The sequence below is a fragment of the Dromiciops gliroides genome, chromosome 6 (assembly GCF_019393635.1).
Source record: "Dromiciops gliroides isolate mDroGli1 chromosome 6, mDroGli1.pri, whole genome shotgun sequence".
NCBI lineage: Eukaryota > Metazoa > Chordata > Mammalia > Microbiotheria > Microbiotheriidae > Dromiciops > Dromiciops gliroides.
The window spans coordinates 242,416,315-242,435,657 of NC_057866.1; the positions used below are offsets into that span (position 1 = coordinate 242,416,315).

At 35.6% G+C, this 19,343-nt stretch overlaps 1 protein-coding gene across 1 annotated transcript in view; it reads right to left on the bottom strand.

Annotated features, from left to right (window-relative positions):
- The window catches only part of STPG2 (sperm tail PG-rich repeat containing 2), a 597,092-nt gene that overhangs the window by 474,863 nt on the left and 102,886 nt on the right, over positions 1-19,343 (bottom strand). The window contains exons 7-8 of the mRNA XM_043972340.1: positions 14,209-14,316; positions 5,737-5,896 (exon numbers count right to left, since the gene is read on the bottom strand). Of these exons, the coding sequence (XP_043828275.1) occupies positions 5,737-5,896; positions 14,209-14,316 (268 nt within the window). The remainder of the gene's footprint in view (positions 1-5,736; positions 5,897-14,208; positions 14,317-19,343) is intronic.

Below are 19,343 nucleotides of genomic sequence, written 5' to 3' on the forward strand. Positions count from 1 at the left end.
TTTAATGACTATCAAGGCAAAAATTTTAAATAAAATATTAGCAAGTAGATTACAGCAATATGTCACAAAGATCATATACTATGTCCAAATGGGATTTATACCAGAAATTCAGGGTTCATTCAATATTAGGAAAACTATCAGCATAATTGACCATGTCAATAATAACAAAAAAATCATATGATTATATCAACAGATGCAGAAAAAGCCTTTGACAAAACACAACATCCATTCCTATTAAAAACGCTATGAAGCATAAAATCAATGGATCCTTTCTTAAAGTGATAAGTAGTTTCGAGTCTTCCCAATAAGATCCTAGGTGAAGCAAGGATGTCTATTATCATCACTATTGTTCAATATGGTACTAGAATTGCTAACTATAACAATGAGAAAAAGAAACTGAAACAATAAAAATATACACTGAAGATGATACTATGGAATACTTTAAAAATCCTAGAGAATCAACAATTAACAACTTCAGTCAAATTGCAGAATACAAAATAAACCCACATAAATCATCAGCATTTCTATATACTACCAGCAAAACCCAGCAGCAAGAGATATAAAGAGAAATTTTATTCCTTCTCCGACTCGCCAGACCCAGGCTTTAGAAGCTATCACTGACCAAGCTGGGCCTGTTGGTGGCAACTGCTGCTGCTGAGGAGGAAGACAAGGAGGAGGAGGAAGAGAAGGATGAAGAGGAGCAGGAGGAAGAGAAGGATGAAGAGGAGGAGAAGAGAAGGACGAAGAGGAGGAGGAGGAAGAGAAGGATGAAGAGGAGGAGGAGGAGGAAGAGAAGGATGAAGAGGAGGAGAAGAGAAGGACGAAGAGGAGAAGAGAAGGACGAAGAGGAGGAGGAGGAAGAGAAGGATGAAGAGGAGGAGGAGGAGGAAGAGAAGGACGAAGAGGAGGAGGAGGAAGAGAAGGATGAAGAGGAGGAGGAGGAAGAGAAGGACGAAGAGGAGCAGGAGGAAGAGAAGGATGAAGAGGAGGAGGAGGAAGAGAAGGACGAAGAGGAGGAGGAGGAAGAGAAGGATGAAGAGGAGGAGAAGAGAAGGACGAAGAGGAGGAGGAAGAGAAGGACGAAGAGGAGGAAGAGAAGGACGAAGAGGAGGAGGAGGAAGAGAAGGACGAAGAGGAGGAGAAGAGAAGGACGAAGAGGAGGAGAAGAGAAGGACGAAGAGGAGGAGAAGAGAAGGACGAAGAGGAAGAGGAGGAAGAGAAGGACGAAGAGGAGGAAGAGAAGGATGAAGAGGAGGAGGAGGAAGAGAAGGACGAAGAGGAGGAGGAGGAAGAGAAGGACGAAGAGGAGGAGGAGGAGGAAGAGAAGGACGAAGAGGAGGAGGAGGAAGAGAAGGACGAAGAGGAGGAGGAGGAAGAGAAGGATGAAGAGGAGGAGAAGAGAAGGACGAAGAGGAGAAGAGAAGGACGAAGAGGAGGAGGAGGAAGAGAAGGACGAAGAGGAGGAGGAGGAAGAGAAGGACGAAGAGGAGGAGGAGGAGGAAGAGAAGGACGAAGAGGAGGAGGAGGAAGAGAAGGACGAAGAGGAGGAGGAGGAGGAAGAGAAGGACGAAGAGGAGGAGGAGGAAGAGAAGGATGAAGAGGAGGAGAAGAGAAGGACGAAGAGGAGGAGAAGAGAAGGACGAAGAGGAGGAGGAGGAAGAGAAGGACGAAGAGGAGGAGGAGGAAGAGAAGGACGAAGAGGAGGAGGAGGAAGAGAAGGACGAAGAGGAGGAGGAGGAAGAGAAGGATGAAGAGGAGGAGAAGAGAAGGACGAAGAGGAGGAGAAGAGAAGGACGAAGAGGAGGAGGAGGAAGAGAAGGACGAAGAGGAGGAGGAGGAAGAGAAGGACGAAGAGGAGGAGGAGGAAGAGAAGGACGAAGAGGAGGAGGAGGAAGAGAAGGATGAAGAGGAGGAGAAGAGAAGGACGAAGAGGAGGAGAAGAGAAGGACGAAGAGGAGGAGAAGAGAAGGACGAAGAGGAGGAGGAGGAAGAGAAGGATGAAGAGGAGGAGGAGGAGCTGTTGGTGGTGATTTTTCTTCCCTGCTAATTTTCCTTTTCCACTAACTGTCTATCTTCTTCATTGTCATCTAAGGAAGCTCTTCCTTATTTCTTCTTGCTTCAGACCCTTGGCCACTGACCTGGAGGCTAAACACTACATTTTTTCTTAAAGAGCCTGTCTAAAGGGGGTCCTTAGGCAACTTTCCACGGAAGATCTCCAAGCTCTTGCTCCAGATGGTTCAGAGGAAGCAACTTTATTTTCCCTCTTCCGTAACTCAAAGGGCAGGAAACATATTTCATACTGTCCACTGAATCAGTTCCAAGTCTGTAAACATACACATGAACTTCTTCTCATACATCCTTCAATCTTTCATAATGACAATTATAACCAGCATCCTGCCATGTAATTATCTCTTCATAAACCTCAAGGAGGTACCAAAATATGGCTGGGTTGTAAGCAGCTGACCTTTTCAGCACTCCTGACATTAGTGCAAAGCCCCATCCCTCTTTAAAAGAGAATAAAAAGGAAGAAAAGTGAAGAGGAGAAGAAAAAGAAAGCAAGGAGAAGAAAGGAAGAATATTAGGTGATTCTGATTTGCCTTGCGATCTGAATTATGGAATAGCTATACAGGTGGCACAGTGGCTAGAGTGCTGGCCTGAAGAAAGACTTATCTGGCCTCAGACATTTACTAGCTGTGTGTCCCTGGGCAAGTCACTTAACCCTGTTTGCCTCAGTTTGCTCATCTGTAAAATGAACTGAAGAAGGAAATAGCAAATCACTCCAGTGTCATTGCCAAGAAATGCCCAAATAGAGTTATGTAGAGTCAGACACAACTGAAAAACGACTGAACGATAACAAAAATCTAAAGACTGGATTTCCCATTCTGTCCCCTTGAGACCTCTATGAAAGTATTACAAAATATGGTAAAATATCACAAAGATAAACAGCTCTACTCAGTTGGTATCCAAAAAGGGCCCTAGTTGCTATTATAAACGTTTATCTACCATCAGGAACAGTCTCCTTTAAAATGGGAATATGAAACTAGAAAAATATCTGTGACAGGAGCCATGTCCTATTGCCCTGTCCTTTGGTGGTTTAGCTAGTTGTTTTTTCTTAAAAGGTATTGAAAGTGTCCTCAAGATTTGATAGGCTCAGGGGACAATGGCTCAGGCCATTGACACTACTGCCTGATGCTTGACCAGCAGACACCATTGGCAAAACAGAGGTGGACTAAGCAGAAGCGAGATTATGTCCTTATTCAATATTCTTTAATACCCTTCCTTGCTACTATGGCTAAGTAAACATTCATTTACTAACAATCAGATTTGTCATTCCAATATCTAACTTAAGGTGGACCTAGTCAACCATGGCCTACACTTGGTAATAGTCATGAGGGAATTGAATACGATGACCTGCTTCAGGAGGCAGGGGCAATGAGCCCCAAGTGACCTCTGTATTTCTGATGTTGCTAGTTGCTTACCAGGAGCTTTCCCTCAACACTCCTAGAGAATAAAATATTGGTGGCCATTCAGCAACAAGAGATAGGTATGAATATACTCTATGTCTTTAAAGATAATACCCTAAAGAAAACAGCAAGACACTGTCCTTTGTCGACTTTGTATAATCCTGTACACACACCTTGCCTTTCTCCCACTCTCCTGTTCCACTGTGTATTCAGAATAGAATAAAACACTAGGCTGAACTAGCTACCTGGGGACATTTTTATTAGCTGTTCATTAGCCATTAGAAACTGTATGATTTGGACTTTATGATGATTCTTTGGTGTAAGGGCCTGGGAAGTTACTGGAGAGGAAAGTATCACCTCAGAGATCTTTCTAGAATTGGGGACATAGATAAATGCACCCCCACAACAGGTCTTAAGAGAGTTTTAAAGGAGAGAATCTCAATTGTGAAATGCATTTTTCTCTCTAGGATTCCCGGAGAGAGATAGATCATGGGCTTCTGTACAGTTCAAGCTCGTCAATCCTGGCAGAGATGTGAACTGCCTACAGATGGTAAGTAAATCACATCCTGGGCTGGCATGGAGGAGTCTCCGGGCTTGTGTCTTTTAAAAAACATACATCTTTCCCTAAACATAAGTGAGTGATACTGAGTTGGACATGATTAACCTGCCATGGGCAGCCTTGTGTGTTCTAGATACCTCAGTCAAGACAGAGCAGCGGCAGGATGAATTTGTTGCTTTTCAGAAGATGACTGATGACAGGAGGAAGAAAATTTCTGAACTCATCAACACCCAGGCAGTGTGCAAAGCCACCCCAACACAAGGGGCAGCACTGCCCAGTCCGGCACAGAATAGGCATTTCTAGGCCTCAGTAGAGGAGAGAGGGAAAATGAAAAATCCAAGGCCCAACAATGGCAGCACTGGGGCAGCGTTCCTATCCCGCAACAAAGGGCCATTGTCAGAGCAGAGGAATGGACACTGGCACGGACAGGGATACGGGCTGTGCAGGTTCCCTTAGTGAGTGACGGTACAGGGAAACACTCCATACCAACCTCAGAATTAGGATAGACTATAAGTGAGAGGGCAATGAACTTGAGTTGCTTTACTAATGACCCTGCTAAGGATTGGTGACTGTCAGATACAATCATTGAATTAGGTGTTTAATTCCTTGTTTGTTTGTTTGTCACAGAGAAAAGTTCAAGCCAGAAGTGGGTTGAGGAAGCTACCCTCTTCTGTAAATGGCTATGATATAAAATTTTTTAAAGTTTTAAAGGACGTGTACAAAAGATGCCGACATCAAAGCTTACTTCTGATATACATAAGCTTTACTTAAAAGTACAAATGAGCTATTCCCAGCAATACAATGATCCAAGACAATCCCAAAAGACTGATGATGAAGCATACCATCCACCTCCAGAGAAAGAACTAATATTGATTGAACACAGACTGAAGCAGTCTATTTTTTACTTTCTTTCATTCTTTTTCTTTTATTTGAGTCTTCTTGTACAAAATGACTAATACGGAAATGTTTTACATGATTGCACAAATATAACCTATATCTGATTGCTTACTTCCTGGGGGGAGGGGGGGGTTAGAACTCAAAATGTTTTTAAAAATGTTTAAAATTGTTTTAACATGTAATTTTGGGAATTATTTATATAATATACATATATTTACAAATGAGAAGAATAGTCATAGAAATATAAACATTTAGCTGAATGATAGATTGTCAATTCAGAAAAGATGAAGAGTAAATGCCTTCACTTTCATCACATTTAGATATCTGAAAAAAAAACTTTTCACAATTATAAAATACTAAACTATTGAATTTTTATGAGTTCCCTTTTTCCCCCACTCAGTAAGTACTTTAGGCAGGTAGGTGACATAGAACACATAGAGGGCTGGAGAACTGAGTTCAAATCTGGGCTCAGACACTTCCTAGCTATGTAACCCTGGGCAAGTCACTTAATCTGTTTGCCTCAGGTCCCTCATTGGACAACTGGGGATAATAATAGCACCCACCTCCCAGGATTATTGTGAGGATAAAATAATATAATATTTGTAAAGTTCTTTGCAAACTATGAAGTGCTATATAAATGTTACCTATTATTACTATTAGCTTTACTAACTTTAATATAAAGAACAGAACTTTTAAATAATTTCCCTCATTTTTGCTACATTTTTAAAAATACCAACTTCTATAGTTAACTTTTAAATTCATGTGGTATCATATGAAAATAATACATTGTTTTATAAAACTAAATTAATTGCTAACCTGGGGTTTCCTCTAGACAATAATCCCGTGTGAAGCGAACAGTAGTTCGACCAAAAGGAATGTTTTTTGGTCCTGGTGATTTTTTCAAGGTCTCGAGAGCCGTTCGATGGTCATTATATGTACCAGGAGCTGGAGTAATTGATTTCACAGGTACAAATCTCTGATAAATCATAGGAGAAAATATGCCAATGACAGACTGTAGTACATTTAGGTAATTTATGCATAAAACAATGTCTTTCTTACTATAACATCTTTAGTTTAATTTATCTCTTAAAGGAGATTTTAAAATATAGAAGTATCAATATTTTATGTCAATTAATGAATAAGTATACAGTTTTTAGTAGAATTATCTATAATAATAAATAATAGGAATATAGATTATAGAAATATAAAAACAACATACTATAAGAAAATTTAAAGCAATGTTTCTCTGTGCTTCTAGATAACCATTAGTATTTTGTATAAGGTGACTAAATTTTGAAGCCTATCCCAAATAGACCTCCCCATAACACTTACCTAAAATGACACACTGAGATATCTACATACTAATAAATAACAGTAGTAGAGAGACTATTTAGGTCGTTTAAATAAAATAACAAAATCTTTGAATTTCAACATGAAAAACATAATATTCTTGAATTATCATGCAATTTTATAACTGGACCAGATAAACTAAGCCCTTGTCATGCCATTAAAGCAGAAAATTTCCAAATATTTTAATTAAAGTTATACTGATATGTTTCATTTTTATATAACATTAATTTCCCAACATATCCTTCCCTTTCCATTGAGCCATCTTCTCCATTGAGCCATCTTCTATTACAAAAAAAAAAATTTAAAGAAAAAACAAATACATCTAGAAGAGTATAAAAGACTTCTAAATTTATAAAGAAATGAAAGGGTAAGGAAACAGGATAAGGGGCTAAGGGTTAAAAAGGTGTATAGATTAAGATTTAGGAGGGTAGAGGGAGAGGGAAAGGGTGGTATGGGTAGAATAAGGAAAAGGAGGGTTAGGTGAGAGGATTCTTCAAAAGGTTATAGAATAGGGAGGTAGAGGTTAGAAGCAAACTAGCAAGGGGACAGCTAGGTGGCACAGTGGATAAAGCACTGGTCCTGGATTCAGAAGAACCTGAGTTCAAATCTGGCCTTGGACACTTGACACTTACTAGCTGTGTGACCCTGGGCAAGTCGCTTAACCCCCATTGCCAGAAGAAGAAGAAGAAGAAGAAGAAGAAGAAGAAGAAGAAGAAGAAGAAGAAGAAGACGACTAGAGGAGGGGTAGGATAAAAAGAGAAGCTGAAAAGGACAATAGTGAAGAAAAATAGGATGGAGGGATATATACAAATAGTAATTAGAATTTTTAATGTGAATGGGATGAATTCTCCCATAAAATGGAAATAGTGAAATAGATTAAAAAATCAGAATCCAACAATATGCTGCTTACAAGAATTACATTTTAAAATTAGAGATACATACAGATTTAAATAAAGGGCTGGAGTAGAATGTATCATGCCTCAGAAGATAAAAAAAAAAGCAGAGGTAGCAATCACAATATCAAACAAAGTCAAAGCTAAAATAGATTTAATTTAAAAAGATAAACTACATTATAATAAAAGGTACCATAGATAATGAAGCAATAGCAATACTAAACTTATATGTACCAAATACCATAGCACCTAAATTTTAAAAATATAAGTTAAATGAATTACAAGTGGAAATAAATAGTAGTACTATAATAGTGAAGGACTTTAATCTTCTACCCTCAGAACTAAATAAATCTAAACAAAAAACAAATAAGTTAAGGAATTGAATAGAATTTTAGATAAGCTAGATATGAAAACTATCTGGAGAGAATTGCATGGAAATAGAAGGGAATATACTTTTTTCTCAGCAGTAAATGCTAACTTTACAAAGACTGCCCATATATTAGGACACAAAAATTTTATAGCTAAAAGCAGAAATATTAAATGTTTCCTTTACAGACCACAATGCAATAAAAAATATATTTAATAAGTGACCATGGAAACACAGAAAAAAAACTAATTGGAGACTAAAACAACCTAATCTTAAAGAATGTTTGGGTTGGAGTAGCTAGGTGGCTCAGTGGATAAAGCACCGGCCCTGAATTCAAGAGTACCTGAGTTCAAATCTGGTGGCCTCAGACACTTGACACTCACTTGCTGTGTGACCCTGGGCAAGTCACTTAACCACCCTTCCCCCATAGCCCCGCAAAAAAAAAAAAAAAAAAGAATGTATGGATGTATGGGTTAAAGAACAAATAACAGAAAGTCAGTCATTTCATTAAACAAAAGCTCAATAATTAAACAACATATCAAAACCTATGGGATACAGCAAAAGCAGTAATCAGATCTCTAAGTGCTTATACCAATAAAAAGGAGAAAGAGCAGACCAATGAACTGGTTATGCAATTTTTTAAAAAACTAGAAAAAGAACAAATTAAAAATCCCCAATTAAACACTAAATTTGAAATCCTAAAATTAAAGGTGAACTTAATAAAATTGAGTGTAATAAAACCATTGAATTAATAAATAAAACTAGGAGTTGAAAAATCAATAAAAATATAAACCATTGGTTAAAATGATTTAAAAAAGAGAGAAAACCAAATTACTAGTATGAAAAATGAAAAGGAGAATATACCACTAAAGAAAATTAAATCAAAGCAGTCATAAGGAGTTATTTTTCCCAATTATATGCCAATCAATTTAACAACTTAAGTTAATGAAAGAATATTTACAAAAATACAAACTGCCTACACATTAGGAGATAAAATAGAATATCTAAATAGACCTATTTTTGAAAAAAATTGAAACAGGCCATAAATGAGTTTCCTAAGAAAAAAGCACCAGGAGCAAACAGATTTACAAGTGAGTTCCATCAAACATTTAAAGAACAACTAATTCCAAACTCCTACCAAACTCCTTTTATGAAACACATATGATACCTAAACCAGGAAAAGCAAAAACACAGAAAGAAAATTATAGACCACTTTCATTAATGAATATGGATACAAAAATCTAAAATAAAAATACTAGATAAAAGATTTCAACAAAATATTACAAAGATTATCCATTATGACCAAGTGGTTTTCATAGCAGAAATGCAGGGATGGTCTAACATAGGGAAACTATTAATATAATTGATTATATCAATAATAAAAGTAACAAACAACATATGATAATATCAATAGATGCAAAAAAAGCATTTGATAAAGTACAACACTCATTTCTATTTAAAAAACACTTAAAATATAGGCATAAATGAACTTTTCCTTAAATGAATAAGAAGCATTTATCTAAAATCATCAACAAGCATTCTCTGTAATGGGAATAAGCTAAAAGCTTTCTCTATAAGATCAGGTATGAAACAAGGATGCCTACTGTCACCAATATTATTCAATATTGTATTGGAAATTCTAGCAATAGCAATAAGAAAAGGAATAGAAGGAATCAAAATAGGAACTGAGGTATTAAAACTTTCTCTTTTTGCAGGTGATATGCTGATACACTTGGAAAATCCTAAAGATTCAACTAAAAAGTTAATTTAAATAATTAATAATTTCAGCAAAGTAGCAGGATGTAAAGTAAACCCACATAAATCATCAGTATTCTTATATATCACCAACAAAATTCTGCAGAAATAGATAGCTAGAGATACCCCATTTAAAAAAAACTCTATACAGTATAAAATACCTGGAACCATACCTACCAAAACAATTCCAGGATCTATATGAAAAAAATGTACACAAATCAGATTTAAATAAATGTAGAAATATTAATTGTGCATGGGTAGGCAGGGCTAATATAAAAATGACAATTTTATCAAAATTAATACATTCAATAGAAATTTTACCAAAATTAATCTATCTATTCAATGGCATCCCAATTAAATTACCAAAAAAATTATTTTACTGAGCTAGAAAAAATCATAGCAAAATTCATTTGGAAGAACAAAAGGTCAAGAATATCAAAGGAACTAATGGGGAAAAAATGTAAGGGAATGAGGTTTAGCAGTACCAGATTTTAAATTATATTATATGGAAGTAATGATCAAAACTCTCTGGTACTGCATAAGAAATAGAAAGATCAGTGAAACAGAGTAGACATACAATCTAAAGCAGCAAATATAGTAATCTAGTGTTTGACAGGTGTAAAGATTTAAGTTTTGGGGATAAGAATTCATCATTTGGTAAAAATTGTTGGAAAAGCTAAAAAGCAGTCTGGCAAAAACTGGGCATAGAGCAATATCCTACACCATTTGCCAAGATAAGATCAAAATGGATATAAAAGGAGATATTACTAGATATAAAGGGAAACATTACAAGAAAATCTGAAGAACATTAAACATATTACCTATTAGACTTACAGATAAGTGAACAATTTATAAATAAACAAGAGATAGCATTGCAAGATATAAAATGGATAATTTTGATTTGACTAGATTTTAAAGGGTTTGTACAAATAAAACAAATGTAGCCAAGATCAGAAGGAAAGCAGAAAACTAGGGGGAAAATTTTTACAAACAGTTCTTAAGATAAAGGTCCCAAAAATATAAAGAACTTAAATCTATAAGAATATGAGCCATTGCTCAATTGGTAAATGATCAAAGGATATGAACATGTGGTTTTCCAATGAAGAAATCAAAACAATTCATACGAAAAAATGCTCTGTCATTACTGATTAGAGAAATGCAAATTAAAACAACCTTTTATACCTTCCAGATTGGCTAAAATGATAGAAGGGGAAAACAACAGAGTTGGAAGGGATATAGAAAAATTGGGACTTTAACTCAGTGGATCTATGAACTGATCAAAGCATTTTGGAGAGAGATCTAGAATTATGCCCAAAAAGTTATTAAATAGCCTGTACCCTTTGACCCAACAAAACTACTTTTAGGTCTGTTTCCCAAGATGATTAGGAGAAAAGGAAAAAAATCTATATGTTCTAAAAAAAATTATAGCAGCTCTTTGTGGTGGCAAAAAACTGGAAATTGCAATAATACATGTCAATTGGAGAAGGCTAAAAAGGTTGTAGTATATGTTCATAATGGAATATTACTCTATTATAAGAAATTATGAGTTGAATGATTTTAGAAAAGCTTGGAGAGACTTCCACAAAATAATGAAGAGTGAAATATAAGAGAACAGTGTATACAGTAACAACAATACTGTTTTAAGAACTTTGAGCAACCAAGTCAATCTATTATAAATACTCAAATTTATTGCAAAGATCCTATGAAGGAAGATGCTATTCAAATCCAGAAAAAGAACTGGCATACACAGAGATACTTCTGTCTAATGGTAGGTATCTTGAGGTTTGCAGGGAGGGGAAGGGGGTAAAAAAGAAAGTTATATGATTATTTTGTTGTACTTGTTGTTTGTCCTTCATTCTCCAAGAGGACCATGACATCGGGGTGATGTCATGACTTGCACTTGATTTAAAAGAAAGAGGGCCATGCAAGGTCACCAACCTCACCCTATCTTCTAGAGCCATCTGGACACAGTGGCAAGATATATATCAGGACGACCGGAGATGGCCCCAGATGTTTTAAGGCAATTAGGGTTAAGTGACATGCTCGGGGTTTTAGTGAATAAGTCTGAATTATATGCAGAGCATATCACATGAACATAAAGCAACAGAACTCCATTTTCACTGGAACATGAACAAATGCTAGTGCTAAAAGAAATTGCTAAGTAAGCAAGAAAACAAAAATCTCATAAAGTATGTACACAGGAACATGCAAACCTTAGTACATAAGTAAACAAAAGAGAAAAAACAAGAAAATATGGACTAATAGTTTACATATTAAGCAATACATGCTAACAAGTACAATTATATCCCAAACACACATTCATGTCTAAAAGATGTCCTACTTTGCCAACATCATAATATTTTTGCTACTGGGTAATTCTTGTGACTTGTTGACCTATACCTGAGCTAGCTGATGATCTGTTTTGCACCATTCTCAAACCTTAAATGGTAGATAACTCAAGCAATCCATCAGCATTCTCTGACACTGTGAACTACACCTATACCCTAAAGGTCTCCATATTTGAAACAGTGCAGGATTAAGTAGAGCTGACACTAGGTTACACTGTTAGCCTATTGAGACCACGGTCTGCCTCAGGTCAAGAAAGAGTTGGTTACTTTCCTAGTAGGTGACAATACACAGGGTCTTCCTCTTTGGAATGTCACTTTGAAAACTATTCCCTAGTTCAAACAAGCTCTCTGTGATGGGTTAGTAGACCCTACTCTGGTGACCTCTGGCGACCAGGCATCAATCACTCTTTTCCTCCTGCTCACTTAAGATATTAACTAACTACCCAAAGGGCAATTAATAGATGGCCACAATGAATTATTCTTTTCAGAAGCCCACTGTACTCTGAAGCTATCCTGTCAACAGTCAAAATGCCTGTTGCCATAGTTGGTATGAAGTGAGTTTCCATTGGTCTCCTATCTTATGTGTGCTATGTGTGGTAAAATATGAAAGTTTTTAACAGTCGGTTAGGATAACTGAAAGACGCCAGTTTTTCAAGGACCACCCTTTTGGGGAGGAGATGAACAGTCCGCCTGCTGCGCATGTCAGACTGCCTGCCGGGGTTTTTGACTTCCGGGGTGGAGAGAACGGGAGTAGGCTTTTTGCCTGCTTGGCGGGACTCCTGACGGTGCGGCACAGACGGTCTCTCTCTCTCCAAAGGTGGCCTTTTTTCGGTTTGGTGAGTTTTTATAAGGAATATAGACTAAGCCTAGACTTAAGACGATTTGTATTGTATTTCTATTTTCCTATCCTTCTAATCAACATCACCTTGTGACTACCATACAATAAAGGCTCTATCTAGAAAACCAGAAGCTTCTTCCATTTACTAGTCTGGGAGATAAATTAGGGAAAAGTTAAGTAGGGGAGATTTATGATCTAATATCCAATTTTAATCTCACATATGGACACCAAGATTTCTTAGAAAAATACTATAACCCTGGTAAACTTTTTTTTAATCTTGAAGTTATTGACAATGAATTCAAGCATCATTGTGTCTTTTGTTTCTATAAAGCTCTTCTGAAATGAACTTATGGCTAGTCAGGAGAATGCCTTCAATCAAACCCTCAACCAAAGCGCAACGATGCTTATCTGTCTCTACCATTTCTCAATCTTTTGGCACTCCAAAGCATGAATTAAAAGATTACAGAATCACTGGGTCATGGATTTAAGTATGGAAGGGACCTTAGATACCTCATTTTATAAATGAAGAAACTGAAGCCTGCCAAGGTTAAATGACCTACCCAAGATCAAAAAGCTAGTAGGTAACAAAGTCAAGATTTAAACCCAGGCTCCACAATTCCAGATTCAGTACTTTCCAATGCACCATGCTGCCTCTCCTCAAAACACAGAAATGGCTCAAGGCCCAAATCAGCAAGAAGTAAAGCCTGGTAGCATTATATGCATGCACTCTAATTCCTACATGTTGGTTCCCCTGAAAAATGAAACCTACTTGGCCTTTAGGCCTTCAGGCAGTAAATGCCAAGGTAGTCAATGAGATCTTGTGCCTTACATGGAAAGATTCAATATTTTCTAAGTATATGACCTGTCCTTATTAGCTATCATTACAAAAAACTGTAGTTAACTAAGAGTAAATAACTTGTATACAATTTCAGAGAAGTAATCTTGCCTTTAATAGTACAGGGGGTGTGCTACATAAATCCTTGGTTCTGGGCACTGTCACAACCGGGCTGGGCCCTTGTCAAATAGCAGGAGGATCCTAAATAGCTTCAAGGATACTTGGGTTTCCTTATTAAGAATAGAGAAGGAATGACTATGAGATAGCCTAGTCTTCCTTCGGTAAGCCTATAAGTATTAAGGGGGGTTGGTTAGCTTCCAAAGAATAGCTACAGCATATGCTGAAGGACACCTACCTCTTTCGGCTCCATGGCCCTGCCATGCACAAACAAGAGAGGGCAAATACAGATTGTCCTCAGGCTCAATTCTGTTGCTTCTTCTACTGAAATTGACTCTCCTGCATGTCCATTTTTATGTATAATTTCTGTTCTAGCTATTAAACTATATACAATTTTAATAATATAAATGTCAAATGCTAAATGTTACACACACCAATTGTTTATATTTAGATTCACCAGTGTATGACCACAAATAGGCCAGATTAGTATAAGTAATGAAACCTATGAAGCGGTGACATTTATTCAGATTCAAATTATTTGAAGTTATAATTATGCAAATTTTGGTCACTGGTATAGATCCAATGGAAATACATAGCATTCACCTTAATAATGTGTCCCCTTCACAAGATTCGAACTAATCAGGATCTAGCTAGCTGGATGCTTTTATTTTCCTTAAATATGCTTTTCCCTTTTTTTGTTTTTCCCCCATAAGTTAAAGTTCTAGTAGGAAGCTCACTTATCAACCTATTTGGACCTATATATGAAAATGATTGTGAAATATTACCTGGCATTGTGAAAGAAAAGCAGGGTGTGCTTCATTTACACTTGATGTCTCACCCTCAAGCTTTCCAAACTGACTTTTAATGTCATAACTCCCAGGTCCTGGTACTCCCTGAAATACATAGTGAAAAATAATAAGGTACCTTGACTTAGTAGTTAAGGGAATAGATACCTGAACCAAGTTAATGAGATTTAAAAGAAAATCCCTGTATAAAATCACAGAAACAACTTATTAAAAAATTTTTTAAAGAAAACCAAAAGCAACTGATTAAGAGAAAACAAAAAACAAAGCACTTTTAGATGAAGCCTCTGGTCTTCCAGAAACATACCCCTTTACAACTCTGCTACCTTCCATTTACAAACCTTGGAAAAAAATTCTTAAGATGTTACAGTTGAGATAAAAATTAGTAAAAAATTAATAATTAAAAAACTAAAACAACTATCACAATCTTATCTTATAATTATTTCTTCCTAAAAAGATGTTTTACCTTCTTTTAAAATTTCAGTTAATTAGTAGAGTTTTTTAAATTCCATAATAAAAATTAGACAGTATTTCTTTTTTAACTATACTTAATTGGCACTTTACAATGGATGAAAACTCTGATGAAATACTATTATGCCATAACGAATTATGACAGGGATGGTTTCAGAAAAATCTGGGAAAGCTTAAATTAACTGATGCAAAGTGAAGTGAGCAGAAAAAGGAAAATACTATACACAGTAATAGCAATATTGTAGCAATGATCAACTATGAAAGACTTAGATACTCTGATCAATACAATGATCCAAGACAATTCCAGGAAACCCATTTAAAAAATGCTATCCATTCCCAGGGGAAAAACTGATGAATTTTGAGTTCAGATTGAACAATACTTTTTTCACTTCTTTATTTTTCTTCTTGTCTTTTTTTGCAACACAACTAATGTGGAAATATGTTTTGTATGACTGATATATTGCTTGCTTTCTCAGTGGGTCAGAGAGGAGTAGGAGAGAGAGAATTTGGAATCCAATTTTTTAAAAATAAATGTTAATAAATAAAGCTCTAAGAAAAGGAAAAAACTTAATAATTAAAAATATCTAAAAGTTGAATTAGTTACCTTAGGACAAAGATCCTCCTTATTAGAAGTCTTCCAAAAAAAGTATGGATAAGCATTTATCAAATATGTTATAATAAAGGTTCTTTTTTGGGTATGAGATGACCTTTAAAATCACTTCCAACTCTAAATTCTGATTCTGTGAATCAAAATTATGAGTAATCCAAATGATAATTGTCAATATTGGCTTGCACAAAAAAGTGGCATAAAATATGTCACTAAAGATACGTATGACCAGGAAAAGAGGTAAGATGGTCATAGAGCAAAAGTAAATGGACCGGGGAATCAGGAAGCTTCTAGTTAAGATGGCTACTTCTGAAGTGCAGTGGAGCCCGACTCTTTTACCTTTATTCCAGCTATAATCAAATAGAGCACCAGATAGGATGATGATGAAAAATTCCAAAAGAAGGTTCAGTAAGCTACTTCATATAGACCAGGACTGAACAAAAAGATAACAAGAAACTGAAAATGCTAGAAGAGGGTTGTAGTTTACTGACTGATTGATTGATTGGAAGCCCCCAGCCAAGTAGATGCAACTAACATCACAATCAAGAGAATGTCAGGGAGGGAGCAGCTAGGTGGTGCAGTGGATAAAGCACCAGCCCTGGATTCAGGAGGACCTGAGTTCAAATCCAGCCTCAGACACTTGACACTTACTAGCTATGTGACCTTGGGCAAGTCACTTAACCCCCATTGCCTCACAAAACAAAACAAAACAAAACAAAGAGAGAGAGATCGCCTCAGGAAGAGCAGTAGACCAAAGCAAACCTAGAAGAATATATCAAGGAGGGCAATAAACAGGCAAAAAACTCATCAAGAAAGCTTGAGGAGGGAAAGAAGTATGACAGTAAACCTTGGCAGTGCCTTGATCAGGAGAGTTTTAGGGATCAGAAAAGAGGAAGCCTAATCAAGGAAGCATGGAGGCAGGGACTCAGCAACAACCCAATGTACTGATCAAGGACAGCCAACAACAAAGCTTTTATGTGGGTCACTGAAGCCTGCCAGCACACAGTGTTGACACACAAAAGAAAATGAAAAGCAATCTCAGGAATTCAGGAAAGTGAAGTCAATATCAAAAAAGGCCTAAGCACTATATCTGAAAGGTCTGAGCCTGGTTCTGACACTAAATTCCACCCCCCAAAAAAACATATACATATGTGTGTGTGTGTGTGTGTGTATACAACGTAGAGCCTTTGAATAAAGGATTGAAAAATCAGTTGGTGACTAATTTAATACTAAAGAATTGCTGTATCAAATACAAGTCATAAAAATATGTATCTATGTTTTCATCAAAAAGTAACATAATAAGAAAAATACATAAAAAAACTTTTGGGATGCAGCCAAAGCACCCCACAGAGGAAAGTTTATATCTCTATGCTCATCAACAAAAGAGAAAAAAAGATACAAAAATTAAGCATGGATATCTTTTTAAATAAAGAAAAGCAATAAATTGAAGAGTTAAACACTAAATCAGGAATTCTGAAAAAAAGAAAATATTTTCAAAACAGAACACAAAAAAACCCCCCACTGAATTGTTAAATAAAACTCGGAACTGTTTTAAATGAATAAAGGAGGTAAAGGGTTAGCTAGTCTGATTTTAAAAGTGAAAGGAAAAACAAATAAGTAGTATCAAAAAGGGAAGAGAAAAGTCACAACTGAAAATCAAAGATATGTAACTTTCAGAAACTTTATTGCTAAATCATATTTCAACAAAACTGCCAACAGATAAAATGGATTCTTACAAAAATATAAAATACAGAGATTAACAAAATAAGAAATAGATCATTTTAACCCAATTTCAGAAACTAGAAATTGAACCTACTATAAATTAACTCAATGAAAAATAAAAGCTGGACAAGCAAATTCTATTAAATATTCAAAATTCTACCCATCACCTTTCAAATATACCAAAATCTCCCCATTCTTAAAAATACGTCACTAGACTCTACCACATTCTCAAACTATCATCATACATTTCTCTTTGCTTTACTACACAGACTCATTGAAAAAGTTGTCCACAATTTCTGCCTCCACTTCCTTTCCTTTCACTCACTCCTCAGCCCTATGTATTATCTTCCGGACTCATTACAAAATTAAATTTGTTCTCTCCATAGTTATCCGTGATCTTTTAATTGCCAAAATGATGGTCTTTTCAATTCTCTTTCTTCCTGATTTATCTATCCAAACCCAAAGAGTATCTATTTAAACTCAAAAAGCAACAATATATTCCTGGAGAAAGGCTTATGGTCTTCCAGTAGGATCAGAGGTAAAGCAAAAATTGTCCTTGTACTAGAAATACTAGCTATAGTAATAACACATTCAAAAGAATTTTTTTCTTGTGTGAAAATAAAGGGAATAAAGCACAGGAAGAGGGAACACAAAAGCATTACTTTTGTAGATGATATGATAATCTTCTATTTAGATAAGAGCAAAGAATCAACCAAAATTAACTCAAAAAATTAAGTTGACCAAATGCAAAGTATACAGAACTTACATAAATCAATAGCATTTTATATTGCCAACAAAATCCAGAAGGAAGCGACAAAAAGAAAATTTCCATTCAAAATAACTATAGGATCTAACAAAATATTTGGGAATCTCCCTTCTAGGATACATATGCAGGAACTATAGCGATACAAATACAAAATATTCCTTAACAAAAATAAAAACAGACTATAATAATTGGAGATGGTACTTGCTCATACCAGTAAAAAATGCGAATCAAACTAACAAAGGAATATTTTATGGAACTTCAAAAAATTCATCTGTAGGAGCCGAAGCTTCAGGAACTCAAGGCAAAAAATGAAAAAAAAAATCAGAAGCAAAAAAACATAATAGTACCAGATCTCATGATATACTACAAAGCAATAATTATCAAAACTATTTGTGACTGGTTTAAAAATATCATTTTTAAGTTTTTGCACATCAAATCATCAAATTTCTCTGATAAAGTCCTGCTATCCAAGATGTAAAAGGAACTCAGTCAAATATATAAAAGTAATAGTCATTCCTCAATAAATATGGTAAAAGGATATAAGTAGGCAATCATCAAAGGAAGAAATTTAAGTTAGTAAAAGCCATATGAAAAAATGCACCAAAACAATAATAATTAGAGAAGTGCAATTTAAAACAATTCTGAGGTTCCACCTCATACCTTCTGACTGGAAAAGATTATTAAAAAGGAAAACAATAATTTAAGAAACTGTGAGAAAGTAAGTACACTACAGCACCACTGGTGGACCTGTGAATTGGTCCTGTCATTCTGGAAAATAATTTGATACCATGCCAAAAAGTGACTAAATTGTGAGTATTCGTTAACCCCATGCCCTAGAAATATCAAAGAAAGAGGAAAAGTATTAATGTGTAGAAATATGCCTATATGTAGAAGTATGTAGCTCTTTTTGTGAGAGGAAAGAATTAGAATCTGAAAGATACCTTTAACTGGAGAATAGCTAAATAAATGAACAGATAAGAATGAAGTCGAATATAATCATGCTGTAAGAAATGATGCAAACAACAGTTTTGGGGAAACCTAGGAAGAGTCACCTAACTAATACAGGGTGAAATAAATAGAATTAGGAGAGTAAGATAATGTTTTAAATAAAAACTACCTTAAAAGACTCGAGAATTCTAATCAGTATAGTAACCAAACACAATTCCGAAGGATTTATTATCATTGAACCAAATGTTATGTACTTCCTGATGGAGAGATGATGGAATTTGGGAACAGAACAACTTACATTTTAAGACAGCCATTGTCATAATTTCTTTTCTTGACTAAATATTTTTGTTATAAGGGTTTTGGTTTTTTGTCCAGTGGGGAAAGGAATGAGGTTAATCCCAGATACTGAAAATTCCATCCCAATTAAATTACCCCCCCCCAATTTTTTTAACTGAATTAGAAAAAATAACAAAATTCATTTGGAAAAAAAAAAAAGTCAAGAATATCAAAGGAAATAATAGCGGGAGCAATGTAAAGTAAGGAGGTTTAGCAGTTCTTAAACTATATTTAAGGCAGTAATTATCAAAACTATCTGGTACTGCC